Source organism: Myiozetetes cayanensis, unplaced genomic scaffold (assembly GCF_022539395.1).
Source record: "Myiozetetes cayanensis isolate MyiCay16 unplaced genomic scaffold, myiCay2020 scf2-11, whole genome shotgun sequence".
NCBI lineage: Eukaryota > Metazoa > Chordata > Aves > Passeriformes > Tyrannidae > Myiozetetes > Myiozetetes cayanensis.
Window position 1 is genome coordinate 69,301,954 of NW_026087411.1, and position 26,960 is coordinate 69,328,913.

The following is a 26,960-nucleotide window of genomic DNA, read 5'->3' on the forward strand; positions in this document are numbered from 1 at the left end:
GATCAACTTCATTGACTCCTTCAAAGAATAGCAATAGATTTGTGAGGTATGATTTCCCTCGACAAGAAGCTGAGTTGGCTCTTCCCCATTATTTTATATGTATGCATGTAACTACTTTCCTTAATATATTTCAGTTTGCTCAATACAGAGTCAGATTTACTGGACTATGTTTGCCAGGATCCACCCTGGAGCCCTTTTAAAAAAATGGTAACTTTCTCCACCTTTCTTTTTTGTCAAAGGAAGGCCAGTGTTACACATTTATCAGTAAAAATTTCACTTCTGAGTCCCTTTAGAAATATACGGTGAATGCTATCTGGTCTGGGTAATTTTTTCTACAGATGTCAACATTTAGTTTTAAAACATCTTTTATTGACACTTTAAGGCAGTTCCTGCAAGAAGTAACAGGGACATGACTAAGTTCTTCTATAGAGAACAGTGGCGCAACAAATTCATTTAGCATTACTGCAGTGACCATTTCTGACAACGATCCATCAACACTGCTGACTTTCTAGTGGGCTGTCTGATGTGTTTGAAAACATTTTATCAGTGGTGCATGTATTTTACCAAAAACTTTTTTGACTTATGTTGTTGTGGTTTTACACTTGACCATAATGTTAAGTACTGATATCCTTTTACATTTTCTTCATTTGTACATGACTTCTGCTGAATACAATATTCTCAGTGTATCTTCTGCTGTCAGGCAGGTAAGCAAGTTTAATTCACTGAGGAATAAAATTATTTTCTTTATTCTCTGAAAATTAGAAAAGGTATTATGTTAATCCTTTCTGACCAGTATTTTGATGGACATAAAGTGTTATGGTACCACCTACTGGAAGTAGTGAGTATTCTTTCTGTCTTCAATGTTTATTTCATCTTTTTGCTGAATAATTGTGTATGTATGGAAGTTTCTCAGACTTGGACAAAATGTTATGCCCAAAGCATTCAGAATGCTTTAATGGTTTGTTTCATATGGTTGGTACTTCTCTACCTGCCTACAAAGCCACTTCTCTGGAATGGAGGGAGAAGAGGTTTTGTCAAACGTAATGAACTGATTCCCATCTTGTATACACTACAGATAAGCAAAGGAGATGTAATCAGGCCCCACCAAAACCGTGGAAATGAAGTCTTTCCTGTAATCCATCGGCAGTATATTTATTTCTTTTCAAGTAAAGAAAATAAAGAAACATTTATGACAAATCCCATCAAATATATTCGTCAGTCAAAACCTAAACCAGCTGCACCAATTAAGATTGCAATTGTGGGGCCTCCAAAATCTGGAAAGACTACAGGTATGGGCCAGTTATCTGTACAGCAAAATCATATTTAATGAACTGAAGCTGTATCTGTCATTAGTATTGAAAAATCATAAACCATTAATATTGTTGGTCTTCCTGCTCTCCTTGCTGGGTATAAATTCCTTTAGTTACATTCTCTAGTGTCTCATTTGATAGTCAGATACTTGTCCATTTGAATTTTATCCCATGTTCTTAAGATGTTAGTGACTTGGACTTGCACTTAGAAAAATTGAATTTACACTATTTATACTCCTTGTATATTATTTATGATTATTTTCTAATTTGTTTCTCATTTCTGGAATGGAAAAATATTCATAGGATTAAGGACTAGGATCGCAAACTTCCCATTCTCCATTCTGTTTCCAAATTTCTAGATTAAAAAAACCCCAAGATTTCCATCTTTCTCTCCTCTCCTTCTTCCTCCATGACTCTGTCAATCCACTTCTCTGCCTTTTACTGTTAGAAGAAGAAGAGACAGGTTCAAATTATATTTAGGAGGAAATTTTAACAGTATTTACCATTTTCTGAATAAGTGATCTAACTGCTGGGCTGTTCTGTAGAAGGGGCAACAGTGGAAGCATATTTTCTAAGACATTTTATAATAATATTGACGATTGCTCCTGAGGTTTCTGCTGACTTGAACAGTGTAAGTGCACTGGGTGTGCTCTGTGCACATGCATGGTCTGGGCCCTACAGGGGCCTAAGCAGGGTTAGGTACACACTTACCAAGATTATGCAGTGGAAATGACCAGGGAAATGAGCTGAGCAGTTAGCTTCTGAGACCAAGGACATACTTCAACAGACTGTGATGTTGCTTGCGTTAAAAGTTGTGAGTTGAAATCCAAATGTTTTGCAGTTGCCAAGAAGCTTGCAAGTGTGTATGGATTTCTGCGCCTGTCCATGGGAGATGCCATACGGCTGGTGATAGACAGCCAGCCAGAGAGCGACTTGGCACTTAAGATAAAGGGGCATCTTCACAAAGGACTGACTGTACCTGATGAACTGGCCATACAGGCTCTAGATGTGGCTCTGCTAAACCACACGTGTAGCATCACCGGGTAAGAGTCTTGTCTAGATTTGGGGGGTTTCCATTGTTATCACTGTAAACCAATTTCAATAAAACACATCAGTGGTTTCTGCATTGAGAAAATAATCTGTAAAAAAGAGGTCCTTCACACTACTCTGGGAAATAAAATCAAAGCATAATTTTCTGCAATTTTCAAGTAGGTATATTCCAGTCAATCCAAGTAATATGCTTTATGAAAGTTATCTTTTCTTCTGTCAATAAGCCAATACTTTCTACTGTCTTTTGAGAAGTACCATTTTGTCTTTCTTATACCAACTCCAGAACCAACTTGGACACATCTGATTCCCTTTGATCATGCAGACTGGTTCAGTATTCAAGGGTTTTTTTGTGGTTTGGTTAACAACTGAAGTTATTAAAGAGGAATTGAAACCAGTGAGTTTTTCCACCTCACTCATATGAGATCCTGATTTCCTAGGCTCTTCTCCATCACTGAAACACCTTCAAAAGTAGGCAAACTTAAAAAGCTTTATGATGATGATTTCATGACATTCAACTCCTCTCCCCAGAAAGAATTGTTACAGGAAAAGGCAATTCTGGAATAATCTTTGAAAATTATTTGAGCTTGAGATAGAATTCTTTCAACTTTTCTTTCATATTAAATACTGGAATATTGTTTCAGTATATTTTGTTCCAGTATTGCCTAATATGCAAAAAGCATTTCTTCTTCAATATGATTTTAAAAATTCTTCAAGTACAGTAGTAAATCATTTTACTTACCACTTTGAAAACTGCTCCTTCCAATCCATATGGAGATTTCTCACAGTTGAAATGATGTTTCTGACTGATATGTCAGAATTTTAAAATCCACCATTTTTATAAGTCAGAGCCATCCACTTAGCTTTTGCCCTTTGTGCATTTCCTTTTCACTTTACTGTTTTATATTCTACCTACTTGATTTTTTTAATCTGATTTTAAATTCTTAGGAGTGAAGATTGTGTCTATCAAGTCAGAGCAGTGATAACTTCATAGCACAGGTGTAGACTTTGTCTCCATGGAGAATGTACTAGGATCATACATAGTGTTACTTTTTAGGAAAACTTTTTCTGTTCCTGTTTGTATGCAGAGTTGTAATTGATGGATATCCTCTAACAAGGAAACAAGTAAAGCTCTTGGAATCGGTGAAGATAATTCCAGCGAAAATCTTTGAATTAGAAATGGATACAAAGGAAGTGTTCAGAAGAGCACTGTTGGATAAGGAAAGCACAAATAGGTAGTGACGCTGATAGAAATACTTTTTTCTAATCGATATAGTAATTTCTCTAATTATGTGCCTCAGTGCTGTACCCAGAGAGGTTGTATGTAAGCTGGAGCATTACTCATCTTGTCTCTGAACTCCACAAATGAAAAGGCATGGGAACCAGGCCCTCCCTGTTCTAAGGCTTTGATTTCCATAGACCAGAAATGGAGATGTCAGGTATTTGTGGCATGCTCTGGCCAGATCCCTCGATTTGTGACTGAGATCACAAATGTGCAGTGCTGTTCACCCACTGCTGAGTTATACTGGTTTAATGAAACTGTATGTCAGAAATGTTACCAGTTCTCTCTGCTGCTGAAGTTTATTGTTCAACTTCATTCAATGATTATCATCCTAAGAGAAATTGATACTTTGTCTAATAAGCTGTCTTTTAAGTCTTAATTAGAGTCCTTTTTAAAATATGGAAACAATGCATAGTTTAGTAACATACAGAATTCATGAGTTATTCATCTAAACCTTTCAATTCAGCTCATTCCCCTTTGTTTTTCTGAGGAGGTAAATACTCTGTTTAAAGAGCTGCTGGTTGTTTTTGAGGAAGAGCAGTAAGCAGAGAATGAAAAAGAACAGAACATTCACCTTAAAATTAAATTGTATAAGAACCTGGTTCTCATTAGACAAAGTGTTCCTAAGAAGTTCCAGATAGCTTGGGGCATTATTGCATATCTCTTTGATTTTGTCTCTTTCTTTTTATCAAGTAATCAGTACAATGCTACATTGTTTACTGAGAGACTAAAGAGAATTTGCATTGCAAAAAATTAAATTAATTATGTCCTTTTGAAAATATTTACTTTAAACTTCATTTTAACTTTAATTACATTTCACAGGCTTAAATACAAATCAAATGTACAGTATCAGGGTACCATTTAATGGTATATCTGCAGCATGTGTGTCAGTTAATATGTGCTGATACATTCCAAATCCTTTACAAAATAATTTTTGACTTGTATTTGGGACATAAGTAGAAAAGGTTTTGTTCTTTGTTTCTGAACATGACTGTCTAACCATGGGTATGCTCCTTTTCATATATACCTGCTAATATTCTTAATAAGAAATTTGTATTTCTACAGTGTCAGGCAAGCATAATTCTGTAAAAAGAACTTTACGTGAACTCTAGAGTTTACACATGAAATTATCTAACCTTCAGATGTAAATGAGTGTTATTTTTCATTGTCTTCAGCCCTCCCTATCCTGAACATGACAGCTCACAGATCCTAGCCATTAAAAATTCCTGCTATAAACAGCACATTGATGCAATTAGGACTTACTATATGAAGGAGCGTCAGAACTGGTGTGTGATTGATGCTGTTCAGAGCAAGTGGAAGATCTGGAACAAAGTTACGCAGGAAGTTCAAGTGGTTGTTAAACAAATACAGATGTACCTGGAAAGAATAAGAGAAGGTAAAAGAAAAACAGTTTCCCACAATAATATGGGCATTCCCATTACATTCCCATTGTAATATGGGCATTTCAACTTTCTTTGGATTAAGTTAGTTCTTGGGCATGTTCATACCCTCAAACTCTTCAATCTCATCTGCAGAGATCTTGAAGAGATCTCTTGAAGAAAGCAAAGACAAAACCAACTACTGAGTAGTCAGAGGCCATCCCCCAAACAACAGGGTAACAAAAATATGCTGGTAGAAGTCAGAGCCCATGGGAGATTCTGCAACACTGGCTGATAAATCACAAAGGCTATCCCAAAGTATACAAGGGAACTATGACTTGCAACTTCACTGTAGTGTTAGTAGAGCAAGAGGGAAGGAGAGGGAAGATGTTAATTAAAAGTTCAGAATTAAGCTTAAATATTAATTTCTGTGCTTTGGGAAGAAACCCATTTTAGTCTCAAATGACACAGTTCTCGCTTGACTTGTTGTGGTCAGCATTGGTCAGGATTAAATATGCCTTTTAAACATGTCTGTACTATTTAACTAGAATTCCTCTGAAGGGCAAACAGACTTGCTTATCTTATATCCACCTTTTGGTTTCAACTTTTACAGCTCTGTGGCTGCACCCTTCTTAAAAACCAGAGCCATAATCAAAAATTATAAAATACATTTAATTTTTTTCACATCAAACTTGAAAAGTACTATTTGTAAATATCTTGGGTTTGAGATGACATTCAAGATTTTGAATATATTTCATGCAGATAGACTGTAGCATTTGCAAGACGTGGATGAATAAAACTGAGGCTTTCATCACATCTTGTACTCTTTTTCACTAATGTAATGAAATAAAATAATAGCTGAAATGTTCCTTAGTAAGACAAAGAAGTAAAACAATAAATCATAAATAAAACCATCCCAGGGAAAGTAGACTAATAAGTTGAGCATGCAGAATAACCCACATCATTAATAATTATTATATTTCTTAACTGCTATAAAAATGTTATTAAAATTATTTAGTAAAATGAGTTTCAATTTCATGTTATTATCAATCTATTAAAAATTGCTATTTTAGTTCTCATTATTTCATATCACTTTCAAATTATGAATAACCTTCTAAACTGTAACATTTCTGAGTGAAATTGTTTGATGTTTATATGTCTTTCATAAATAAAACATTATCACTAATTGCTTTTATTAACAGGAAAAGCTGCCAGCATTGCTGATTTATGTATCACTTCCAAAGAGCTGGAGGAGCGGCTGGGGGAGTTTGGACAGTACTGTCCTGTCAGCCTTGCAGAGAAGGGTGAATTGGTGGACTGCTCTGTGACCTCCTCATTGCAGTTTGCTGTGGAATTTGAAGGGCGCTATTACAAAATGGCTTCACAGGAAGAACTGGACGTAAGTGTCAAAAACCAGGCCAGGAAGGGATCATGGGAAAGGGGAACACTGTTGCTTAGATTCTTTGATTTCATGCAGAAATAAGTAACATGCAATCTGAATTAGACCACTCTTCTTCTTAGTATTCAAGCTTTTGTTCTGTATACTTCTGCTATCAAACATCTAGGCAGACAAAATGCAGCACAGAGTCCATTAAACCAAAGCTCCTCTTTCAACTTGTCACAGATCAAACGTTAAATCTTAAACCACTAATTTCCTTTCTCCACCTGTTTTAGGGAAACTGGCTGTAGAGAGTGGGTAATGATAGCAATGGATATTGATGGATGGTGGGTGGGTAGCGATGACTTCAACTGAGAGTGGGTTGGAAAAGAAATTACTTATCCAAGAGCAGCAGCAGTGCCAACACACTGTTGTGTTGTAGAAGAAATAAGTATCTAAATTGCGTGAGCCAGCCCTCTGTAGTTTGATTAACAGTCTTACAGTGCTTCTTACATTATAAAAATGTTTCCTTTTCTACAGAAATTTTTAATCACACCAGAGATTTATGTGTCATCACTGGCACCTCACCCTCTCCCACCCCCTCATATGCTACCAAAGAGACTGACTGTGGCAGAAGTGAAGGCCTCATTCCCTCTAAGGGCTGAAATGCGGGGATACTGTCCAGTCACTTACCTAGATGGAAAACAGAGGTAGGTCACTGGAGTTTTCATAATCTGAATTACAGACTATGTGTCCTATATTAACATATTAATGAGGAAACACTTTCAAAATACTTTTCAACAGTGTTCAGGGTTTGGATGGGAAGCAATTACAATTCTCTATATTGTGCCTGTGGCATTGGAAATCAATATAAAATCACCTTTTAAAACTTACATGGCTACAGTTTCTACAAGGATCTGTATTGACTTGCTGTCTTTTCATGATGAAAACGGACAAAATTCTCTCTATCATAAACCTTCAATGGTTCAAAGAAATCTCATAAAATCCTAGTAGATGCAAAACTAGCTCCACTATAAAGTCCTCAGTGTGCAAGAATTTCTCATCAGAATAGCCAGTTCTATGCTGTCCCTTCTTAATCTCCTGAACAACCATGATTGGTATTTAAAATGAAGGAGCTCTAAAGAAGCACAATAAAAGCTCCTTAATAAACAAATTTTGAGGCAGAGGCTTTCTCAGATTTTGAGCTTTGTAACTGTCAGTCATGTAGTGGAAAGCTGGATGATTCAATTGCTTTTTTGGTGTTCCTACACTTACTAATAACCAGAAGGCTCCCAATAGCTCATGAATTTACACCACACAAATTATGGTTTACATTTCCTGGGAATGAATAGACGTTCTTGCTCCATCTCTTCAGATATGAAGCCTTGGTGCCTGGCAATACTGAGTATGCAGCAAGATATCAAGATAAAGTATATATTTTTGAAAGTGAAGAGAAACTTCAGAAGTTTATGAGGTGAATATACCAATTTTGCATTTTAATCTTCAGTCATGTCACGGTTTATAAATGTTAGAAGTGCTTACTTTTTATCTGGTTAGGTTACCAGAGAAGTATGGGAATCTGAAGCTTCCCCATAAACTCCCTCCAAAAAAGGAGCCAATGCTACTAACTGCACTTCCTTTGGCTGGATACCTTGAACAGGCCAGTTTTTGCTTTTTGTATTTTAAAACATGATTTTGTGATGCATAGTATGTCCCACTCAGTTTACTTAATTTTTAATGCAATATGAGTCTTACATTTATCAATGGGATTATATTAAATTGAAAATTTAATATACTTACGATTGCGAAGAATTTTTAAAAGCTTTAAAATATTTAAGGAAAAAATACAAATAAGTCCATCAGAGGGGGATAATAAACTGCAATATAATATGATGGATTTTCTTACTTAGTTTTTTATGATATCTTGTATAATTACATTTTTGTTTGATTTTTAACACCAGAATAGACACAAGCTTATCTGGAATCATCTAAGGATAGTTTGTTACATTTTGACACATGAATAAATAAAAAAATTATTCATGGTCACTGCCCTGCCTATTTTATACTCTTTGTTATCTTCTACTATTTACCAACTTAGGGTATCATCCTATATTGTTAGGTCTGCATGACAACAGGATAAGGCTTTGAATATATTTTTTTTCAGGATTTCTGTAATGTCTCCTAAAACTGTTTTCTTTCTTTAGGGAGTAGCAACTTCTCTAATAAAAGCTCTGCATGAAGTAGGCAGCCTTAAGCCAAAATTTCCATTCCTAAGTGTGAAAGAAACTGCTCTGCTGTTTGTCTCCTTCCATTTAAAAGGTAGTGTATAAAATAATATGCTATAAAAATAACTAAATATAAAAATTATATAAATAATCTGATACAACATTTATAGCTAATTGGCGTCATTTTCTTATGTCCAACATGGAAAACCACTATTATATACTGATCTGAGTACACACTGCCAGGTTTCTTGGAAATGTGTAAGGACCAGGGAGGAAAATAAGGTTAATAGAACAGGTAGATACATAAGTGATCTCTCACAAATCATGAGACTTTAATAACGCTTTATCACCAGCAACCTGATGGCCTTGAAAACATTTCTAAGAGGAACTGTTGGAGTTTATAAACAGGAAGTAAAATGTTATATTCCAGGTGGTACTACATTTTAAATTAGTCATAGACAACCTGAATTGTCTTAAAAATTGACTTATATTACTGTATCAAAAAGCTGCTGAAATACTGTCTGAGGCATAGTTTAGGTGCCTGAATGCCTGCCTTTTTTTCAATGGCATCTTGTGGCCAAATAAAATTTAGTAAGAAACCTTGCCTTGCAGATACCCTGAAGACAACTTTATAATTTTTAAGTTTTTAGCAGATAAATGAAATGTTATTTATCAGTCTGTTTATTTGTGAAATTATCTGGGAAGATCTCAATATTAATGTGATTCAGAATAATGTGTTGATTATTTTTAACTTCTTAATTTAATTGATAGTCCAATTGACCTTACTTTTCCATAACAAAGATAAACAGTCCAAAATTAAAATTAGGTGTTTCTACTCAGCCTACAAGATAAGCATAAAGTAAAACTAATTAGGTGTTTCTACTCAGCCTACAAGATAACCATAAAGTAAAACTTCTCACGGAGCTACCAGAGGTTAGGACTACTCCTGCACTGAGGAAAGTACTCTAGTTTTATCTTCCGTGTTCATAGTTGCTATTTTTAAGAGTATTTGTTTGGGGTTTTCTTAATCCAAGATATTAGTTGCAGATAGTAATCTTTATTAGTTTGCAATGAGCTTAAATGGTGCCAGCTTTCTCTATTTCAGCATCCGTGTTTGCAGCTCTGATGCAGCTTTGGTCTAGTTTCCAGTACTGCTGGAGATTTCTGGAGCAAGACTGACATTTCTTTCAACCCACCAGTTTTGTCTTATAGAAGTCAACCTGTTCAAGTTGGGTGTACTTTACCTTGCCTTTTTTATTTGACATTTTTACTTATTCTTTTAGGTAATATTATTTGTTAAAAGTTCTTGACATTCTGTGTTTCCTCATGTAGTTTCCAGAGTCCTCCAGAATTTTCTTGAACTACCACAGATTTTTTTACTAGCACAGCTTTGTTAAGGAAAACCACTCAACAGGGTAGGCACATGGTAAACCCCTGCATAAATGTAGAGTTCCTAATATGTCAAACTGCATTTATCCTAGTAGTTTGTTCCATCCACAAAGGCTGTTTTCATCCTGTTGTTAGAACAGCTTTGCTAATGCAACGATGCCGACTCTAGGAAAAGCTTTGCTCAAATATTGCAACATTAAATCATTATTAGCACTGGATGATGAACCAGAAAGGTTATGCAAGTGCACAAATCTCCTCATGCATTGCTGAACACTTTGACCATAGGAATCCAGAAAAACAAGTTATCTTCTTCTAATACCAGGTAGAACTGCTTCCAACTTTAAGATACAGCATTCCTGTACACTGATAAATCACCTGAACATGAAGAAGAACTTCTTTACTGTGCAGGTGACCGTGTGCTCAGGGAGGCTGTTGAGTCTCCCTCACTGGAGATACTCAAGAACTGCCTGGATACAATCCTGTGCCATGTGCTCTAGAATGACCCTGCTTGAGCAGGGAGGTTGGACCAGATGACTCATTGTGGTACCTCCCAGCCCGAACCCATTCTGTGATTGTTGCAAATACTGCATTGCATATTACTGTGCATCTCTTCAGAGTAGTTGTGCCATCCTTGATCAAAAATTTGATCAAAGTGCTTCACGTTGTGGTCCTCTGGAAATTTATTTCATCCTATTTCTATCTGAAGTAAGACTTTCTCATCTTCAATTTATGTCACTCTCTAATCTCACATTTAAATAGGGCACAAGAAACAGTGGTTTAATTGCTTCTTCAGCTTTTCTCACAACAATACTGGATTGCTTTCAGTATCTGAGAAGGTACAGGTGATCAACCATAAATGCAGAGAGATTTACTTCTGCGAAAAGAGTGTTAAACAATATATCACCAGAGTGATGGAGTGGCCTTCAAGCTTGACTCCTTTAAGAGCTCTACATGCAGCTATTCTTGAAAAATCTGTCAGAAGCTGTTAAATGCAGCTGTCTGCAATTTAAAGCTAGTGGGCAGAAGCATCTCGTAGCACAGTTCTTCACGCTGTCCAGTTTTTGTAATGAGGTATAAAGAACTGTCCACAGGAAAAAATTGGTTATGTTTGTCTGTCACTTCTTCCCCTTTGCTGCAGGATAACAATTAAAATAATAAAGTGTACTCTGAGGATTGGCTCTCAATACTAATGCAAAATAGAGCTTAGGGCAGAGAGAAACCCTCCCTCCTCTACACTGTTGATCAGCTCTTCACTTTTTATGGGCAAAGCATTTAGGTCATAGAACAGCTGTGCCAAGGACACAGGGGCCTGGTGCCAGCCACGCCAGGCCTGGGCTATCCTCAGGCTGCGCCTCTTCAGGGTATCTGCTGCACTACCCAAATTTGTAATGGCCTGGAGTTTCATCAGCACCTCACACCCTGAGGAATGGGAAGTTGACAGCAGCTGAGCATGTTTGTTTACAAAAGCTTGATCTTTCCGAGTCTAATTACCCCCAGCACAGAGAAGGTTTATCTGTACCAAAGGTAACATCATCAGGGGTAGACTTGGTCCCTTTGAAAATTTCTGTAATGTAATTCCACAAAGTTGACAGGGGACACTAACATGCTGTTTAACTTCTTGCAGCATACAACCCCCGGAGCTCGGAGCCAGTGCGACAGATGTACAGGAGGAAGCTGGTGCAGTTCTTGGAGCACTGCCAGCTCATCCCCTACCTGGGGACTGCCATGGCAGGCCCATACCAGGAGCCAAGAGATCGGCCACTTGGCCTTGACGCCAAGGTGAAGACTTTCCTTTCCCTGAAAGACACACGCCCCAGTTTTGTGTAGTGCGGGCTGTTTTCCCCCTCCAATTTCCATGGATTAATGTGTGGAGCGTTGCCACGAGCCACAAGCATGGCTGTAACACGGCCCGTGAACAATGTCACACCTTCTTGGACCAGCTTCTTAACCACAGAATCTTAGAAATAAAATCTTTTGTCTGAAGTTGAAAGATATTCAGCTATTAAGGAGCGACCAAACGAGGGCTGAAAAGATGGTGAAGGGCCTTGAGGGGAAGCCGTACGGAGAGCGGCTGAGGTTGCTTGGCTTGTTCAGCCTGGAGGAGACTGAGGGGAGAACTCATCGCAGTGTACAGCTTCCTCACGAGGGGAAGTGGAGTGGCAGGCACTGATCTCTCTGGTGACCAGTGACAGGACCGAAGGGAATGGCCCAAAGTTGTGTCAGGGGAGCTTTAAGTTGGATATTAGAAGAAGGTTCTTCACCCAGAGGGTGGTTGGGCACTAGAACAGGTTCCCCAGGGAAGTGGCCACAGCACCAAGCCTGACAGAGCTCAAGCAGCCCTTGGACAACGCTCTCAGGCGCAGGGTGTGATCCTTGCAGCTGTCCTGCCCAGGGCGGCGAGCTGGACGCGGGTGACCCCCGTGCGTCCCTTCCAGCTCGGGACGTTCCGTGATTCCAAGTCCCGCCTCGTGCGTACCGCTCATGGCGGCAGCGCAGGCGCGGCGGGAGCCCCGGCCCGGCCCCGCCCGTGCCGGAAGGGCGGCGGCGGTGCCGGCGGCGGGGCCTGGGCGCGGGGTGAGTGCCGGCTCCGGGCGGGGGGGGCGCCGGGCAGGGCGGGCGGCGGCCGCGCTGGGGGAACCCAGGCCCGCGGCTCTCGGAGGGCAGCGCCCGTTCCCTGCTCCGGCCCCGCAGGGGGACGAGCGGCCTTCCTCGGGGGGCGGCCCGAACATGCGGAGCGAGTCACGGAGCGAGTCTCGGGGCTCACACGGGCGCGGGGGGCGGCGCTTGCGGTGCCGCCGGAGCCCTCCTGGCCCCGCTCCCGCCGAGGCTGTTCGGGCTGTTCCAGCGCCGTGTCCTTGGCCGTGCCCGTGTCGGGACCCGTCCCCGGGCCATGCGCCGCGCCCCGGGGTCACCCCGAGAGCTCCTGAGCCCTTGTGCAGAGCCTCACTCTGAAATTGTTAGGGGTTTTTAGCAAAGGCAGGCGGGTGTTTTGGATTTTGCGGTCCAAATATGAATGGTGTCACCTCCCGATTCGACGCCGAAGTTTTTGATGTGATCGAACGTCCAATAAACCATTCCAGTTTCTTGCCTCCCCTGGGATCGCTTAGTTATTGACTTTCTACAGTCGAAAGCCATAAAACACCCACTACCCTGTCTGAGACGTGTGGGTGTCAGGGGATGCCTGCAGGCAGGGTTGGCAGCAGCTCTTCGGGAGTTCTTGGAATGCACGGAAAGGCAGAGTTGGATCACACCTGCAGCTGTGCTTTGAGGTGTTCCAGCAACAAACATGAGCCTCACATCCTCCAGAAATTAAAGCTCCCAGATAAAACGATTTGACTCCACCCTGAACTATTTGGTAGATGGTTTGGGCTAAAGAATCACTTTTTCACCACCACAGTAGCTTTTAGGTATCGTCTGTATGTATTGTTATGTTGATTCATGCAGCATTTGTTCAGGTGATTGAAATTGCTGCACTCCCTAAATACAAATGTGCAAATTTATTTGTGTTTGATACGACACTTGTATAAATTAAGATGTCAAGTATATAATCTGTTTTATCTTTGGCTCAGCTGAGCCTTGCAAATTGGACATTTTGGGCATATCTCTTCCATAATAACATTTGGTGGATTCTTCTGAAATTTGTGGAATTTTTTTGTTTGTTATTAATTTTTTGCAAATTTACAATTCTTAGCAAGTCAAATTGATAGTTAATAATTACCATAATCAACCCTATTTTAGACAGACTGCTTTAAAATGCTACTGTTTTTCTGCTTTTATTGCCTACCTCCGTAGGCTGAGGCTGAAGCTTAGTAGGTAGAGTGTTATGAAAAAGAAACTTTCAGAATGACATAAGTGGGTAAAAGAAGTCATGAAGTTTTGCCATACCGATACGAGTGAAGTTTTATCATCAGTAACAGGATTTCGTAGCCTTATCCCTGAATAATCTGCAATGATGAAACTGCAGTTGACCTTTTTTCTTTCCAGTGTGGTGGGTTGACACTGACTAGATGCCAGGTGCCCACTAAAGCCACTCCATCACTCCTGTCCCAAGCTGGACCAGGGACAGAAAATATAATAAAAAGCTCATGGGTCAAGATAAGGACAGGGAGAGATGAGTCAGCAATTACCATCACAGGCTAAACAGACTTGAGTTGGGGAAATTGGTTTATTGAGTGAAATCAATGAAATCAGACCAAGATAATGAAAAATAAAACCAAATCTTAAAACAGGTCACCCCACTCCTCCCTTCTTTCCAGGCTTTTCTCTGCTTTGTCCGCCTCCAGTGGTGCAGGGGGATGGGGAATGGGGGCTGTGGTCAGTTCATCACACATTGTCTCTGCCGCTGCTTCCTCTGCAGTGAGAGGACTCCTCACATTCTTCCTCTGCTCCAGCATGTCTTCCCACAGGAGACAGTCCTCCACAACTTCTGCAAAGTGAGTCCTTCTCACAGGCTACAGTTCTTCACAAACTGCTCCAGTGTGGGTCTCTTCCATGGGTGCAGTCCTTCAGGAACAGGCTGCTCCAGTGTGGGTTCCCCACAAGTTCACAAGCCCTGCCAGCAAATCTCCTCCAGTGTGGGCTTCTCTCTCCAAAGGACCACAGATCCTGTCAGGAGCCTGCTCCAACATGGCTTCCCAAATGGTTCCAGCCTGCTTTGGGCATCCACCTGCTCTGGTGTGGGGTTTTCCATGGGCTGCAGGAGGACAGTCTGCTTCACCATGGTCTGCACCACAGGCTGCAGGGGAACCTCTGCTCCAGCACCTGGAACACCTCCCCCTCCTTCACTGACCTTGGTGTCTGCAGGGCTGTTTCTCACTCCTCTCTAGCTCAGTTGTGGGGGTATTTTTCACCCTTCTTAAATCTGTTATCCCAGAGGCATTACCACTGTTTCTGATGAGCTCAGCCTTGGCCAGCGGCAGGTCCATCCTGGATCCAGGTAGTGAAGTCTCTGTAGGACATGGAGGAAGCTTCTAACAGCTCCTCACAAAAGCCACCCCTGTAGCTGCCCCACTAACAAAACCTTGCCATGCAAACCCAGTACTCTACTAAGGAGCCGTGAACAAACAATTCTTTTTGTCTGATTATTTTAGTTAGGAGATTTCAGAACGGGTCGCAATTTTTTTAGTTAATACAGAGTTCTCAGTACATCAGAGATAAACAAATGATAGGCAGTGATTCTGATCAAAGAAACTATGTGTAGCCGTTTCATAGGACTTAAAAACACTTTCTGAAGAAAATCCGTGTCAGCAATAGTGTTGATTTTTCAAAAGTTCGGAGGATTCAGAACTGCATCAGAAACTCTTGAACTCTGTTACTGGTAAAACAGATGATATTTGGTGTCTTGTAATGCAGATTGCTAAAATAATTCTTTATTAAAGCTATTCTGTTTTTGCAGGCACTTCCTTTGTATTCATAATTAAAATGGCAAAAGCAACTCCAGATGGTTCTGAGAAACTGGTCATCATCCACTCCAAAGCTCACAAAGATATCATTCTAACTAATTTTGAAGAACAGAGGAAAAAGGATTTTCTTTGCGACATTACTTTGATAGTGGAGAATGTGCAGTTCAGAGCCCATAAAGCCTTGCTGGCTGCCAGCAGTGAATACTTCTCGATGATGTTTGTAAATGAGGGTGAAATAGGACAGTCGGTTTACATGTTGGAGGGAATGGTTGCAGACATCTTTGGAGTTCTGCTGGAATTCATCTACACTGGTTGCCTCTGTGCCAGTGAGAAAAGCACAGAACAAATCCTGGCTACTGCACAGCTGCTGAAAGTGACTGACTTGGTATGGGTCTGTACAGACTACCTGGCCAGCTGTAGCCCAGGTAATGCCTTGCCAGCTCCAGCTGACAGTGGAGCCTCTGTAGCTGTTGTTGCAAGTGACAACAAAAATGAAGATCCACCAAAGCGAAAACGAGGGCGACCGAGGAAAATCAAGGTTGTCCAAGAAGAAGAAGAATCAGGAGCAAATTCTGCAGAAGATGTGCAGCTGAAAGAGAACAACTCCATGCAAAATAAGCAAAATTTTGTGAAAAAAGATACTGCAGCAGAAGAAGCAGTTGCCAGTGAACAGGCTCCAGTGAGGAAAGATGGAGAAGAAACTGAACCTGCGTGTGGCTCAGAGGCTGCCGTTGATCTGTCAGCTGAGAAAGATGAAAACTATGATCCCAAATCTGAGGGAATACAGAGTACTCAGAGCCGTTACAGCAAACGCAGAATAAGGAGATCAATCAAACTAAAGGATTATAAGCTTCTCGGGGATGAGGATGAAAAAGGACTGGCAAAGAGAACCGATGGAAAAAGAAAACGTGCAGGTCCTGAAGCTCGCTGTAAAGACTGTGGCAAAGTATTTAAGTATAATCACTTCTTAGCTATTCACCAGCGAAGTCATACAGGTAGGCATTAAAAGACCGCTGGTTTTGGATTAGGGTTTCGTGATGGTGCTGAATGCGAGCAAGTTGTTGAAATGTTGGCTGTTTTCTAGAGCAAGAGCTATCCAAAATCGCATGCTGATCCAAATTATGGTGTGTCTCCTGTGTTCGCTGTTTTATTCTTGCCAGCAGATCTCAGTGCCTTTATATTTCATCTTGATTGCAGTTTAGTTAATAATTTTGCTGTTTAAAGACTGAATTATGTGGCAATAGTTAAAGAATTATTGTTATGTGAAGCTTGTCTCTTAATTCTTCTCACCACTGCTCAGGAGTAATTTTTTTGTAGCTACTACATTGCAATGCATCTCACTGTCAGCTTAGAATATCTAGTGAGAAATGATGCATCTATACCTAAAATTGTCACCTTTTACTTTCAGGAGAGCGTCCTTTTAAGTGCAGTGAGTGTGGCAAAGGCTTTTCCCAGAAGCATTCTCTTCAGGTCCATGAGCGGATGCACACTGGGGAACGGCCATACACGTGCACTGTCTGCAGTAAGGCTCTGACAACAAAGCATTCTCTTCTGGAGCACATGAGCCTACATACAGGTAAACAGTTCAAGGCAAATGTAGCCTCTCTGCTCCAAGAATTTGCCTTTCTGAAAAAAAGGTATTTCTGCTCTGTCTCATGTGTGCTGGGTTATGTATTTATTTTCTTCCACTTGCTTTGGATGTGGCTTACTTTTTAATAAGTGATTTTCTTTGCAGGGCAGAAGGCTTTCACGTGTGATCAGTGTGGGAAATACTTCAGCCAAAAGAGACAGCTCAAGAGCCACTATCGAGTACACACAGGTATAACAAATTTGGGTTGAGGAGCTGGCTTACAGTCCATGCTGATTTGTCTTCCCAAAAATTGACTAAGGCTGAAAGTTCTTCCTCAGTGACATATTTAGTGTCTGATGTGTCACATCTTAATATAACAGTGGATAGGGGGAAAAGATAAAATGGTGTGTGTAAAAAAATCGTTAATTGAGAAGGGCTCTTACAATGATTAAAAATTAGTTATGCTGTATTTGACATACAGCTCTATTATTTTAGCCCTGTTGTCCATGCTACATCAAAGCTAGGAATTTTATAAATAATTGTGTCAACTGCCTGGTGTCCAAATTGCCTTGTAGTTGTCCACTGCTTTGGACCAGTAATGGCAAAGTTACACACACAGGAAGTGGTGGAGAAAATCAGAATTTACAAAGCTTCAAGAGAAGGTGTGTTTGGGCAGGAGCAGGTGTCAGTCCTCTCTTTTCCCATGGTAATATTTAATAGAGAAACAGGAGTGTGACAGTTAAGATAGGGAGGAGGCAGTGAATCACCTTTTGTTTTATCTCTATATTATATCAAAGTGGTTATTTTACAGGAAAGTGCTTTAACAAAGATCACTGAAGAGATACAGGGGATCACTTATGCACTGACACTTTTTTTATTATTGCGACAAGGCCGTTCACTGCCGGAATGTAACCAGTGTCGTCGCAAATTCATGGATGCAGCTCAGTTAAAGAAACATCTAAGAACACATACAGGTAATCGTGTTCCTGGTCTTTTGTAGGTTTTGTGGTTTGTTTTTTCTTGAAGTTACATAGACAAAACTATGTTGGGCAAATGACAGTTGTTTCTGTGGAACGTCTGCTCTACTTGTACTTAATGAAGCCTGTATTGCTAATGAAGAGATTTGACGTCAAGAATGCAGGAGCTCAAAAAAGCTTGTTTTACAGCAGCAGAAGCAGTGCCTATTACAGGAAGAGGGGTTATCCCCCATTTTTACAAAGCCTGCTACGAAAAATGCCAGTTAGCTCTGCTATGATAAAATCCTGGACTGGGAATTCAGTTTGTCCAGAGAGCTGTATCCAGCATCTATGGGGCTTTCATTGAGCTAATTAGTAACAGAAAGTGTATGTCTTAAATGAGTGGGGCACCCCTGTCTGTGAGGGATGGGTGCTTATGAAAAGGGCTATGACCAATAATTATTTCCATTTACCTTTTTATTGCATTGTAATAAACTGGATATTGAGAGGAGGTGGGCTAGGAGGAAGTGTGTCAGAGGGTGTTTTAAAAGTTTTAGAGGGCAAGGTAGTAGTGTAGTGAATGACTGGAGAACAGACAAAAATTTGATCTACCCTCTGGTAGTAACAAGGCATAAACTTCTTAAAATAGTTTTCTTTGAAGTGTAATAAGGTGCATAAGGTGATGTGCAAATAATTTGTCTTTTAAAGTAACTGTAAACAGTGGCAATTGTTTCCTCCCAAAATCAAATTATTCTTTCACATGTTGTCTGCAGTTGTAACACATAACTCAGTCTCCAGCATACTATTGACACACACAGCAGTTTTGTAGCTGAAGGTGATAAAGCTCTCTAAATGTAGTGGGAAATGAGTTTAGTGTGGGAAATGAGAAGAGGAAGCATAATCGCAAAGGAAGTTGCAAAAACAGATGAAGCTGAATTCTAGCAGGAACTCGCAATATATTTTGCCTCCAGAAAAGACAGGCAAGATACCAGTATTAATTATGCAGAAGTAATAATTGATCTGTCCCATCTCAGAAGCCAACAGTAAAATTCCAAAGCACTTTGGGGACAGGTGTTAACGTTGATAGGCCTGTTCTGCTTTGGCAGCAGTGCCATAATAATACAGTCTACGTGGAAAGTTACTCCTGTTTTCAGTAATAGGCTGGGACTAGAGGACTAGAGGTCCCTTCTGACAAATGTTTCTTGTTGTCTCATCCTTTATTCCTGCCCTCCAAAGCCATATGAAGGCAGGTAAGCATTGCAGTTTTATGCTAAATGTGAAGCTTCCTTAGAAACTGGCTGCTGTCAAATCCCTGGGTTTAGTGTGCTTTGATGGTGTGAATTACTGCAGTAGTGATCTGGATTCTGATGTCTGGTGTCTTAAAGAACCTCAACACAATCCCATGGATTTGTTATGGTGTAAATTAGGATTTGCTTTGGTTGGGTAGTATCTGTTTCTTGTGAACCTTCTTATAATTTAATTGGCCTTTCTGCTTCCACTCAATTAAACACAAAAATTCCAAATGTAGTAAAAAAACCCCAAACAAATAAAAAACCCAAAACAAACTCACAATTTATTTACTCATGATAATTTAATTTTTTTCCAACTGATGTTCTCAGAATATCGTACGCCCAGTGTGATGGAGCCTTAGACAAAGCCAGCCAACTTGTTAAGATAACGGATTCGCTTTCCAGCTGTGGAAATTCAGGCTTACTCATCTGCATGGTGCTGCATGTGATCCTGGCATTAATGCCTACTGGTTCAGGGCCATCCTTTCTCAAAACATTTCTGTTCCATGTGGAACAACCACATCTGTGTCATAGGTACAGCTTTTGGTTGCTGTGAGGGCTTGGATCACCTAATTCTTTATCTTCAAAGGGGAGAAATGCCAGAGGTGTACATTTAAAAATACCCTCATTTTGACTAAGTGAGTTAATTCAGCTTTGGATATCTGTCCTGATCCATGTCAGAAATGTGAGGAACTGTCAGTACTCACTTGATACTGTGTATGGTAAAATATAAAATGTTTTCAATATATTGATGAGAAGTGCTCTATTAAAAGTGATGTCACATTTCTTTTTGATAGGTGAGAAGCCCTTCACTTGTGAGATTTGTGGCAAATCATTTACAGCTAAAAGTTCACTTCAGACTCACATTAGAATTCACAGGTAAAGTATGTCTAATTTTCATTGCATTCTTTAAAAATGTAACTTCTAATCTGATAACCTGTATGCAGTGCTTGTTCAATTATAGAATGGTCAGAACTTGTTTGCATTTTGGGTGGATGGGTAAAGACTAACATTTTTGCTTAATCTATGTAAGGAAATAAGCAATAATGGAAAGTACCGAACTGCTAAATATTCGTGTGCCAGGACATTGTAAGAGTGTCCTTTGGTGTTTTGTGTCTGTTCAATGACAAGGTACTTACTGCCATATTATTTATGTGAAAGTTTTACTGTGAATTTTTGTGTGACAGCAGAACAGTAGGCACGGTGTAACAAGGTTATTGGAGCATTGTCCCGTCACTCTGTAATCTATCACGTCTCATTAATAGCGTGAGTTGTCTTTTACCCTTGTCAGTGTGATGCATTGCATAAAGGCATGTCAGATTTTAAATCTCTGGAGAACTGGATTTGGACGCAACACTTTCTTTTAAAGCTCACCCTGTTAGTAAATGTTTTAAAATAGTCAGTGCTTAGAGTTGTGCAAAGTAAGCTGTTGCATTCTTGGCAAGGTCTATCAGCACAAAGCTTGTACCTCTGGGGTTATGACACAAGGGCAGATACATCTGTAGCTCTTGAGCATATACTAATCAAAGAGTTGTACAGTTTGTGAAGTCACGTAGAATAATCAGGAAGACAAATGGAGAACATTTTTAATGTCACTATTCTTAAGAGCTTATGATTTTAGTAAAACAAAGTAATCATTTAAGTATTTTATTATAGAACAAGTTTCATAAAGCAACACTGTCTAAGTGAATGTTTTAATGAGATCAAGTTTTCTCCTTTTGCAGAGGAGAAAAGCCATATTCTTGTGGTATATGTGGAAAATCCTTCTCTGATTCCAGTGCTAAGAGAAGACACTGTATCTTACACACAGGCAAGAAGCCTTTCTCCTGTCCAGAATGCAGTTTGCAGTTTGCTCGTCTGGACAACCTGAAGTCTCATTTGAAAATTCACAGCAAGGAAAAGCAGTTTCAGGAAGCCAGCGCTGCCCGGAGCACCAACGCTCACCCAGAAGTGAGAAGCATACTCCAGCTGCAGCAGTACCAACTTGCCACCTCTGGAGGGCAGGAAATTCAACTGCTGGTTACAGATGCAGTGCACAACATCAACTTCGTGCCTAGCCATAATCAAGGCATTAGTATTGTGACTGCAGAAGATGCCCCAAACATGACAACAGAGCAGGCCGCGAATCTCACGCTGCTTGCGCAGCCACCACAGCAGCTGCAAAACTTGTTGCTTTCAGCTCAGCAGGAGCAAGCAGAACAAATCCAAAGTATCAGTATGATGGCAAACCAAATAGAGGCTGCCCAACCCGAACAAATGCATGTAATCACTCTTTCCAAGGAAGCACTAGAACATCTCCATGCTCATCAAGGACAAAACGAACAAATCCACTTAGCAGGATCTTCACATCCAGCTCAGCGTGTGCAGCTGGCTCAGGAATCAAGTCAACAGCCCCACTCTAGCCATGATACGGTTTCTTCCCATCAAATCAGTGAGGAACAGAATCAAAGTGTGCATGTTTCTGAATCCCATCAGCAGTCTCTGTCAGTAAATGAGTCATCTTGTGAGCATCCTACCCAAGGACAGGCTTTCTGAAATGCATATTTGCCATCAGACAGCTAGGCCATAGCATGCTTCTCATCCAGACAGGGATTACATGTACCATTCTTATTTTTCTGCAGCGTAATCTATCTGAGGATGCATTTCTTGGTGATTTTAGATGGGTGACTCAGTTTTCTTAACTTTATTTATATTTAGACTTTTTTCATTTTCCCACATTGGTATTTTTTTACCACTTAGTCCGTACCTCACAAATCATTAATGTGGGGTTTTGTGCCTGATACGCATCCATGCCTACTGAGGAGATATTTGGCTCCTTATTTCCCTTTCTCTGTGACTCTCCAGAGAAGTGCACCTTGCTGGTAGAAGAACAGTGTTTAAGACATCTGTGGGTCAGAAGGTACTGCTGACAAAGTCAACATTACCTGAGCTGCTGTCAAGCTTAAGATAACCAGTACTTTTTGCAAAGCTAACACCATATGTCTTATGTTTAATGAGCTTTCTCATTACAGGTTAATCTATAATTTTCTATGTGATCACTCCCTGAAGTGCATTATGATTTACTGGCTACCAAATTGGTTTGGTTTGAGTTGAAACTGTTGCAGCCTTTAACTGGCCTTGTCTCTTCCCTTCTGTTCACTGTATGCTGTACAAGTTTTGCTCCTCAGAAATGCTTAAGCCATTGCATTTGAATAGTGGCAGTGGGTTGTGGTGGTTACACTGGAGAACTGAAAAGCCCTAATTCTGCTCTGTTCATTCTACCACCCAGTCTCTGTGTGACTGGGGGCAAGGTAGTTGACCTCTGTGCCTTATTTCATCGTCTGTTAAGTGGGGATGGTGTTCACACACTCCGCCAAGCACTTTGAAGAGCTCTTGATGTTGAAGACACTGTCTATTGAAGTGCAAAATTCTCCTCCTGACAGGATTCTGTCCAAGCTTAGGAGCCAGTGTGTATTTAAAGTGTTATTTTTTGTACTTTTGAGAGAAGAATGTAATCATACTTTATAATATGTGTGAAGACTGGTAATTGTTTATGTGAGAACTTAAACAATGAAGAGCATCACTTCAGAGCTTACTGAGCTACATAAATGGGGCACATCGCTTAAAGTTGGACAGCTATTTTGTTGACTAAATTACATGTATACAGACGGTTTTCAATGACTGGCTGCTAACAAAAGAGACTTGACATCTTAATAAAATGTCTTGCCAAAATACATGCTTTGTGTTTCCAAGTTTGGCTTTTGGTAACATCTCAGATAGGGGACTGGTGTGTTAAAATCCAGATAAAATGCCACTATTACTTAATACAACGTGCTCAGTTTTCACTTCAACTTTAAAATACTTGTGATTTACGTTGAGGTTTTATGTTATAACAGAGGAAAAATCTAAAAATTAAGGTGAATATAAAAGAAAAATTATCCAAATTTTGGATAATATTCCTCGTTCAAGTCCAAACTACTTGGCTGGCTCCTGAGTGTATGCTGCAGACGTTTGGGTAAGTATCTCCATTTTTTCAAAGTACTAGATCACTTTTATGATAAAAGGTAGTTAAGTGAGAACAAATAAATAATTAAATAAATAAATAAAACCATTTCAAAACAAAACTCTATTTCCTCTCAGAATGGAGAAATAAAATTTGTGTACTTCCTGCTACCAAAGCAAAACAGCATATTCTGCAGTCCTGCTTGAGAAGCTCGAAGTCTTGATGCTGTAAGAACACATTACTAAATACATTAAAGCCTTTACAACATCTGTGAAAATCTCACTGAATTAATTGTATAAGTTCACACTAAATATTCTGTCAGTTTCATCCTAACAACTTCTGATTTTATCTAAAACACTGTACTGTGCAGCCAAAACATTGTCAGGTCATAAGTTTACAGGAGCTTGCACTGAATTCATTCTCTGCCGTATATTTATGAATCCTGAAATGCTTAAAAACTGGTTACAAGCTAAACTCTAAGGCTGCCAGTAAAGTAACTGTTCAGTTGTTTACTCTTTTTTTTTTTTTTGGAACTTTATTTTGTTCATTATGCAGTTATCCTTGCAGGATTCAGTTCAGTGCTACAGTTACACATGAGACGCTACCACACAATGACTTCTCAATGCTTTCCCTATAACAAAAACTGAAGTTTTGTGTTTGGAATTTTTTATGTTTTCCTACGAATTGCCAGTGAAGAAACGAGCATCTATGAATAGCACAGCAGTGACTAATCTTGCACCCTGCATTGCTTAAGCTGTCAGCACATATTGTAACTTGCACTCGAGAAGCTGGCGTGGCCTCTCATATCACAAATGTTGCTTTCTGGACACCATTTGCTTCCTTTCTAGTGAATGCATTTCTGTTAAAGATGAAAATTAATCCTTTTTCTCTGTGTGTGTTTTTAAGGCTATGGCTGAAGCCTACAATTGCTTTGCATTTGAAAGGAAACCCCTTCAGCTTTGTTTTTCAGTCCAGCTGCCACTGAGAACTATTTAGGAAAAAAAGGCATCCCTTAAAAACTGTTCAAAACAGCTCTCTAAATATCTTTACTCCTTAGCCAGTATACACCTTAACTTCTCCTTTTCTCATGTAGACTAATCTTCTTAAGAAATCCATCTTGCTGCTTAGTATGTTAAAATGAGATTATGGTTTTAGGCATAAATGCAGGACAGTAAAAGGACTACAGAGAAATCAATTTTTTGAGAAATTAACACCACTGTGTGTCTTCTGCTGCATGTTTAAGTTGCCCAGTGTAGTTGAACTCTAATAGGATTTTACTATTCTCTTTTTTCTTTTTTTTTTTCAAATGCAAGTTTCCCAAGATTTTGGCTTTTTCTGAAAATTTTGGTTGGTTCTCAAGGTGCAAGTTGAAATAAATCCTCAAGAGGTAGAGCAAACACACTGTGAAGAGCATATCTGACTACTGTGTGCGTATTTCCCCTGCTTGGCCTTCCAGCCCAGCATCTCGTTTTTGATAGGTGAATATCAGAGTATTTCTTTCATATGAGCTGTGAAAGCAAATTATCCTACCAATAGGAAAAGCTTCATCCTGGCAGGTGGAACTTTTCAAGGGTCATTTAAATACTTGGTTTATGCTTTGCCTTTCTGCTCAGAGGGACTCAAAAGCACTACTAGGGGTTGTGCAGCAATTACCTCTTAGTGTCTAAGAGGAAGGAGATGACTCCCTACCCCACCACAAACTTTCCAACAGAACGCCTGTTCACAGGTTAAAGTTATGGACGTTGAGCCTGATATAGATCTTGCCAGTTGTTCAGGAAAAGAGTTTTGCTTGCATCTCTTTATTGTGAAAGACTTGTTTTACTAATGTAGCTGCTTAGTCATTGTGACAAAGGTCATGGTTTGCTAAGATCTTTCCTAGTATGCTGGGATGTGGGTTTTTCATTCTTTTCCCACTTAACTGAAAGTTGGTATGGAATGCATTCCTAATGCTGTGTGTGAGCACAACAGCCCAGTACCTTTCCTGTCTCCCCACGTCTTCCATCTCTGCAGCACACTGCCTCCTTGACTTGTAAGTATCCTCATTCAGGAGGAGCTGAGTCTGACTTGGGAGTGGCTGGGAGGAGGCTGGTTTGCACAGCAGGCGTACCCTGCAGGCTGGGAGCGGTCCAGGGTGCTTCCTGTGCACGCTTATCTCCACCCTGTCAGAAGTCTGGCCATGCAGGCTTTTTCCCAGCCCCACTGCACTGCAGGTTCCCTCCAAGAGCAGAGGAAGAAGAGGTAGTGCCATACTCTCCATAGCTACAATTTTCGGACCTCTTTTATCTATTCATTAGAGACATTATAGAGTATGCTGCTTGCAGAGATGCAGTCCTGTGAGCTATGGCAGTTCTCTATGTTCTATCCCTTTTCAGATCCTCTATAAAACATGGCGAACAACAAATGGCTTTCCACAACAGAGGGACTACTGTTCATATCTGTCCCAAGAAATTCTTCCAAATGGAAAAAACCATCCAGGCATCTTCTAGGTGAACCAGCATCTCACTGTACTACTCTTACTCCTCATTTCTGGCTAATATTTTAATCCTACCCAATTGAAGGTATCTTTGGAATAGCAAAAACAGAGTTTTGTTTTAGTTAGCAAACTCCCTTCCCTGTACTTCAAGTTTTTCTGACACCTGCAACTACATCCCGCTGTCTGTGCCTTCCCTGAGGGGACCGGCTCTTACATGTTCATGGGTCTTCCCTTCGAACCACTGGATCCTCCTTGCCCTGGAGGGTAACTTGCCTTGTGGCCATTACAGCAGTCACCTGGAGAGCTTCAGGGTGTTGTGGACATCCCAGTTAGTATTCTGTCATCATCAATGGCCTTGCTTTGAATTTCTCAATAAAGTGGTGTCACTTTCTGCCTTTCACCTGAAAGATGAAGCTCATAGAGATCTTCCTTCTTTCTGGAGCTGAATCTGTCCTTTGTTACCTGGCAGTAGGACCCCATTTTTAGAAGTCTCCTTTGATGTTTACTTGGACTGCTGGGTGATCTAACAGCTGTGATTTCCATGCATAGTATCCCTCAGAAAGGACTGGTGGCAGCCTAAGGGCTTGAAACAATGCTGGTGGCCCTCCCACTAATCATCACATCCCATTGTTGCAGTTTAGCAGCTTCTTCAGACAGGCTGTACAATATTTCCTCTCCAGGTATTTGCTGGGAAGTTATTTGGCATTTCTGTCAGCGTTATTCTTTATGCATCTTTTAGCAAGGCAATGCTAAAAACAACTAAACACAACTGCAGTTGTTTGTATGTAAGTATCCAAAGGGAGGGTGCCAATAGAGCCAGGCACTGCTTGGTGGTGCCAAGCAATAGAACAAGAGGTAACAGGCAGAAACTGATGCACAGGAAGTTCCACCTGAGCAAGAATTTCTTTACTGTGCAGGTGATCACACACAGATTGCCCAGAGAAGTTGTGGAGTCACCCTCACTGGAGAAACTTCTTTGAAAACCGTCTGGATGCAATCCTGTGTCATGTGCTCTGTGATCACTCTGCTTGAGCTGGGAGGTTGGATTGGATGCCCACAGCCATTCTGTGATTCTGTGATTTCACTTGCCCTTCACCCAGATGTCTCTAGGTGACCCCTAGCAGCTCTCCTTAATGTATCTTTGGGGGGGGGGATCTCTGTCAAAAAAATTTTTTAAATCAATTTAGTCTGCTTTTCTGTTCTGTTTCTCAGTCCCTTTCAGATGCTATTTTGGACTGAAAGGAACTGAAACAGCTGCAGCCACAGCAGGTGGAGAGG

At 40.3% G+C, this 26,960-nt stretch overlaps 2 protein-coding genes across 5 annotated transcripts in view; both read left to right on the top strand.

Annotated features, from left to right (window-relative positions):
* The window catches only part of AK9 (adenylate kinase 9), a 59,013-nt gene extending 46,915 nt beyond the window's left edge, over nucleotides 1-12,098 (top strand). Inside the window, exons 25-34 of the mRNA XM_050315860.1 lie at nucleotides 1,076-1,289; nucleotides 2,152-2,353; nucleotides 3,446-3,592; nucleotides 4,815-5,035; nucleotides 6,221-6,417; nucleotides 6,937-7,106; nucleotides 7,772-7,870; nucleotides 7,954-8,056; nucleotides 8,601-8,715; nucleotides 11,635-12,098. Of these exons, the coding sequence (XP_050171817.1) occupies nucleotides 1,076-1,289; nucleotides 2,152-2,353; nucleotides 3,446-3,592; nucleotides 4,815-5,035; nucleotides 6,221-6,417; nucleotides 6,937-7,106; nucleotides 7,772-7,870; nucleotides 7,954-8,056; nucleotides 8,601-8,715; nucleotides 11,635-11,837 (1,671 nt within the window). The 3' untranslated portion in view covers nucleotides 11,838-12,098. The remainder of the gene's footprint in view (nucleotides 1-1,075; nucleotides 1,290-2,151; nucleotides 2,354-3,445; nucleotides 3,593-4,814; nucleotides 5,036-6,220; nucleotides 6,418-6,936; nucleotides 7,107-7,771; nucleotides 7,871-7,953; nucleotides 8,057-8,600; nucleotides 8,716-11,634) is intronic.
* Nucleotides 12,099-12,526: 428 nt separating this feature from the next.
* Nucleotides 12,527-22,940, top strand: ZBTB24 (zinc finger and BTB domain containing 24). 4 transcript variants are annotated; one of them, XR_007628962.1, is made up of 8 exons: nucleotides 12,527-12,584; nucleotides 15,406-16,407; nucleotides 16,821-16,988; nucleotides 17,148-17,231; nucleotides 17,873-17,956; nucleotides 19,175-19,188; nucleotides 20,025-20,106; nucleotides 20,952-20,973. XR_007628962.1 is itself a non-coding variant. In XM_050315862.1 (7 exons), the coding sequence occupies exons 2-7, from the start codon at nucleotides 15,432-15,434 to the stop codon at nucleotides 21,760-21,762; spliced, it is 2,205 nt and encodes a 734-aa protein (XP_050171819.1). In that variant the 5' UTR covers nucleotides 12,527-12,584; nucleotides 15,406-15,431; the 3' UTR covers nucleotides 21,763-22,940. The 4 variants fall into 4 exon arrangements, 2 of the variants coding, with proteins under 2 accessions (XP_050171819.1, XP_050171820.1); XM_050315862.1 differs by lacking the exon at nucleotides 19,175-19,188 and having other exon boundaries at nucleotides 20,952-22,940; XM_050315863.1 differs by lacking the exons at nucleotides 12,527-12,584; nucleotides 19,175-19,188 and adding an exon at nucleotides 14,329-14,443 and having other exon boundaries at nucleotides 20,952-22,940.
* Nucleotides 22,941-26,960: the final 4,020 nt, after the last annotated feature.

Coding starts and splice junctions, on each gene's coding strand:
- ZBTB24 (XM_050315862.1), top strand. CDS start 15,432: ATGGCAAAAGCAACTCCAGATGGTTCTGAGAAACTGGTCATCATCCAC. Junction 17,957..20,024: donor ACATCTAAGAACACATACAG/GTAATCGTGTTC, acceptor TCTTTTTGATAG/GTGAGAAGCCCTTCACTTGT. Junction 20,107..20,951: donor ACTCACATTAGAATTCACAG/GTAAAGTATGTC, acceptor CTCCTTTTGCAG/AGGAGAAAAGCCATATTCTT.